This window comes from Rhineura floridana, chromosome 1 (genome assembly GCF_030035675.1).
Source record: "Rhineura floridana isolate rRhiFlo1 chromosome 1, rRhiFlo1.hap2, whole genome shotgun sequence".
Taxonomy (NCBI): Eukaryota; Metazoa; Chordata; class Lepidosauria; order Squamata; family Rhineuridae; genus Rhineura; species Rhineura floridana.
In genome coordinates this window covers 273977512-273982542 of record NC_084480.1, presented here as the reverse complement: position 1 = coordinate 273982542, position 5031 = coordinate 273977512, and the positions used below count along the sequence as shown (strand labels likewise).

General features: G+C 48.9%; 1 protein-coding gene across 1 annotated transcript; it reads right to left on the bottom strand.

Moving 5' to 3' along the window:
- Positions 1 to 1093: 1093 nt before the first annotated feature.
- Positions 1094 to 2131, bottom strand: LOC133374907 (serine/threonine-protein kinase pim-1-like). The gene has a single exon (XM_061606262.1). The coding sequence runs from the start codon at positions 2111 to 2113 to the stop codon at positions 1121 to 1123; it is 993 nt and encodes a 330-aa protein (XP_061462246.1). The 5' UTR covers positions 2114 to 2131; the 3' UTR covers positions 1094 to 1120.
- Between the last annotated feature and the right edge of the window lie 2900 nt (positions 2132 to 5031).

Below are 5031 nucleotides of genomic sequence, written 5' to 3'. Positions count from 1 at the left end.
TACACTCTCCTTGAAGGAACAGGTTCGTAGTTTGGGGGTCCTTTTTGACCCTTCCTTGTCGCTCGAGGCTCAAGTGGCCTCGGTGGCACGGAATGCGTTTTACCACCTGTGCTTAGTAGCCCAACTACGCCCGTATCTGGACAGTGATGATCTCGCCTCGGTTGTTCATGCTCTGGTAACTTCTAGACTGGATTACTGTAACGCGCTCTACGTAGGGCTGCCCTTGAAGACTGTTTGGAAACTTCAGCTAGTGCAAAATGCGGCAGCCAGGCTGTTGACGAGGACCAATCAGTCTGCGCATATAACACCTGTCCTGGCTCGCTTGCACTGGCTACCTATTTGTTTCCGAGCTAGATTCAAGGTGCTGGTGTTGACCTATAAAGCCTTACACGGTGTGGGACCGCAATACCTTGTGGAACGCCTCTCCCGCTATGAACCTACCTGTTCACTTCGTTCAGTATCTAAGGCCCTCCTCCGGGTACCAACTCACCAGGATGCCCGGAGGACTGTTACTAGATCTAGGGCCTTTTCTGTGGTGGCCCCCGAATTATGGAACAGCTTACCGGAGGAAATATGCCTGGCGCCTACGGTTCTTTCTTTTAGGCGCCAGGTTAAGACCTGGCTATACTCCCAGGCATTTTAATGTTTAATGCTTTATGTTTATGTTTTTAGTTTAATGTGTTCCTTTGTTACTGATTTTATTCTATATTGTATTTTAATCTCGTTTTGTACACCGCCCAGAGAGCTATTAGCTATGGGTGGTCTAGAAATGAAAATAAATAAATAAATAAATTCTGTGTCCATCACTGTTAATAAAACCTCTTTCCTTCCACAGCATAGCAAAAGCATGTGCAGTTTGGAATACGTACTTGGAATATGGCTGCAGCCAATTCCGCCATCTGGGCTGAATAGGTAGCCGGCAACTTAACACTCTTTATATAGCCTTCAGGTCCTCACACACGGCGTATCCTGCATACCGCTGTCCATCTATCACCTTCGAGCTTCCATCTCCATATAAATGTTGCCCTGCTATTGGCTGATCAGTCATATCTACTCAGGGTTTCAATGGACATTCCAATGTCTGAATGAATTATTTTGCACCCAGCAGGATGAGACACTGCTATTTGCTAGACTCTTGAATTAGACTGTGTAAGTGGATCTCAGCTGTTTCCTGAGGCATGAGAACATCTTGCATCCAAGAATGGTTCAGAAGGTCTTCAAAGGATGGCCTGTCAGAAGGCCTCAGAGCTAAACACCACTTAATGAGATGCTGGCACTCTGGAGAAATCCTTTGCCAAAAATAGACTTGGCCCCTTACGATCTCCTCATCATGTTCAAAGGGGATATCACCACAGACCATGTCAAACAGCAATACTCCAAGAGACCAGACAGCAGCAGATCTGCCATGATACCTGTGATAGCGAATCCATTCTGGAGGACTATATACACGAGTACCATCAAAGTCAGTGTACACTGTGTCCTTGAGCAGTGTTCCAGATCCAAAGTCTATAAGTTTGAGCTCTCCACTGCTCAGGTCAATCAAGATATTCTCGTCCTTGATATCCCGGTGTAGAACACCACAGCTGTGGCAGTGTCGAACTGCTTCCAAAACCTGACGGAAAAAGCTGCGAGCCAAATCCTCAGGCAAAGCCCCTCTCTCTGTGATGAAGTCAAAGAGATCTTGCACAGGATCAGGCCGTTCCAAAACCAAAATAAAACTGCCCGGCCTCTCAAACCAGTCCAGGAGACGGATTACTCCCCGAAAGCCAGAGCCAACCTTCTTCAGGAGCAAGATCTCCATGGGTACCCTAGTCCTACTAGGCAGTTCTCCCCATTCGGAAACCCGGTCCCGGGACACATACTTGATGGCCACCAGAGCTCCATCTGCCAGCCGGGTGCCCAAGTAGACCGAGCCGAAGCCGCCACTGCCTAGCAGCGGGCCCACCTGGTACAGCTTCTCCAGAGGTTCCTTTTCTTTCCCTGACAGGGGCTTGACCGGGTGCAGATCCCCGCCGGGCGCCAAGCACAGGTGGGCCAGTGAGTTGATCTTGGAGAGCAGCATCCCCGCCCCATCCGGGTGTTCCAAGCAAGCCGGGACCGGCTGCGGCGACATCGTTGTCTCTGAGGCAGTCGCTGGGTTGTGGGGTATTGAAAAGAATGCATCTTTTAAATCTATGACTGTAAACCGAATTGTCTTTCCAGGAACATGGGCCAACAAAGTATGCGGAGTCGGGCCTACCCCAGGCTTCAATCTGACCTTCACTGGTTCAGCATTGACCGCGCAAGCAGGATTATTCTTTCTGGCCCAAACATCAGGGTGAATTCCTTCCGGAGGTTCCCACTGTTGTTTCTCTTTAACTTCCGGCTCCCAACTTAAGATCATTTGGAAAGCGCATTCTTGCCGCTTTAGTATCATAACTTCCAAGGTATTTCCTCTAAAAGTAATTTGGGCCTGGAGCTTTGCTAGAAGATCCCTTCCAAATATTGCAATGGGGCAACCATCCGAGACCAGAAACTGATGTGTAAAACATTGTTGTTTATCTTCTCTTCCTGGAAGGTGTACCTGTATGGGTTGGGACAAAGGGATTCGATGACGCTGTCCTTCTATTCCCATTACATCCTTGGTTTCTTTACTGAGGGTCAGGGGTAGACGGGACATTGCTCGTGGGATCATAGAGAAGGCCGCTCCTGTGTCCACTAGTCCTTGGATCGCCGAATTATTCAGGGACACATATGGTTCTTCCCACGAGCCGCCCTCATATCCCGTCCACCTTCATTCTGATTCCTCCTCCTGCCCTCTGGCGGCCGCGATCCGAACATAGGGTGGGTTCGGGTCAGAGCTCGAGACTGTCCTCGGCTCCCTATAGTTGTCCTGAGAGCCAGGGACCTCTCTGTAATCACGACGTCCGTCTTGGCAGGGCCTAGGTACCCTCTCATTTCTACAATCCTTTGCACAATGGCCTTTCTTCAGGCACTTAGCACACTGATCGTTTTCCAGTCTCCTCCTTGGCTCTCTTCCTCTGTCTCTTTGATTTACTCCAACCACTGCCACAATCATGTCACATTGCTTCTCAATCATACTGTATTGCTTTTTCATCAACTTTCCCTCTTCCTTCTTACTTGCTTCATCCCTATTTACATAGACCTTGAATGCAATGTCTATTATTTGTCCAAGTCCCATACCCATCACTCCTTCCACCTTCTGTAATTTCTTTCAAATGTCTGTAGAACTTTGGCCAATAAACAAGGAAATTAGGAGCCTTTGATTTTCAGCAGCCTCGGGATTAAGGGTAGTAAATCTCCGCATAGCTGTAGTAAGGCGGTTAAGGAAAGCAGAGGGAGTTTCCTCTTTTTCCTGATGAATTTCATATAATTTTGCCATGTTCATTGGTTTAGGGATGGCATGCCTAAGTCCATATAAAATCAGCCGTTTATATGTGGTTATCTCAGGGGCCGCTGCTCCTGGGGTTTACATCCACCTATCAGGCTCCACTATTGGTAAAACATGATCTGGGGCTAAACCGGGCGCATTGCCACCTTGTCTCTGCTCTTCTAATGCGAGAGCATTGGCTTGAGAGAGTACCAGTGACTTCTCCTCCGGACTGAGGAGAGTATTCATTAATGTCTGTATATCTGCCCAAGTGGGATGGTGGCTGGCAAAAATAGTCTCCCACAATTGGCAGTGCTTATCTTGGTCTTCTCTCAAACCTGGCATTTGATTTTTCCAATTAAACAAATCAGAAGTAGTAAAAGGCACATGTACATAGGCAACTCCTCCATGGCCATCCAACATTTGTCACATTGGTCCCATAAAGGTGCCATCAGCCAAAACATCTTCCAGTTCAGGGTTATTTCTACCTGCGCCATTGCCTATGGGAGTGGAACTATATGTCCGCCCACTCTGCAAGGTATGTCCGCTCAGTCCTTGATTCTCCCTCCTAACTTCCTCAATCATCTGGAGATGTGGCTGTATCATTTGGGGCGAAGCTCCCAAGCCCTGGCTTTGTAGTACAGAATGGGTGTAACGATCCAAAATATCATATTCTTGTCTCAGCCGCCCTAAAGATTGACTTAAATCTTGGGACGTTACTGCAGTTCCAGACGGAGTTCCAAAGCTAGTGGACTGAGTCTGCGGGGCAGTCGACTGTTGATACGTTGGGGGCTGGATTTGAGGTGGTGGCGTCTGGGCTGGTGGCTGAATCTGGGCTGGTGGCTGTTGGACCGCCTGTGGTAGCACTAGTGGTGCTGGTGCTGGTAGGGGAATCACCGGACCCTGAGGCGGCGGTAAAGGGATCACGGGTGGGGCCGTAGGTGAAACTAAACATTCCTCCTCTTCTGCCTGGAGGACTGGGGGCTTAGTTTTCAATTTCTTCCCCTCATTAATTTTACATTGAGCCAACGCCATAGTCAGCGCACATTCTTGTGGTGGGTCTAGGCAGATGGCTCTCCAACCCCGTGCATACCACCACGAAGTTGTCTCATCTGGCAGCATGTTAAAGAGGGTGGCTTCCAACTGCCAAGCCTTAGTTAGGTTGAACGTCCCACCCAGCGGCCAATCAATGCCCAGCTCCACCCACTCTTCATCACAAAACATTGACAATTGTTCTTCGTTTGGGACCGGCCCCCCGGAAGAAATAACATTTGTCTTAAATCTAAGAAAATTTTGCAAAACACATTCAAGGGGGGTCATTTTCCAATCACCTTTCTTCTTTTGACTCTTTCCAGATCCTTTCTTAACTCTCCTGTGTCCTGTCCCCTCTGTCCCCTCCTGTTTTGAAGCACCCTGCCCCATTTTCTGGTAGCCTCTCCATCTAACCTGGGGGGTGTCTGAGACAAAACAACGGACAGATGACATACGACACTCGCTTCCCGGTTTTCGCGGCCCATCTCCTCGTGGAGGTAGGGAAACGCGCTACTCACGGTCCACACTCGCTTCAAGGTAGTCCACCTGGGGATACACCTTGTCTCATACACACACTTCCACACACCACTCTCTTCACATATAAGCCCACTGGGCTCCTTACCACTGTC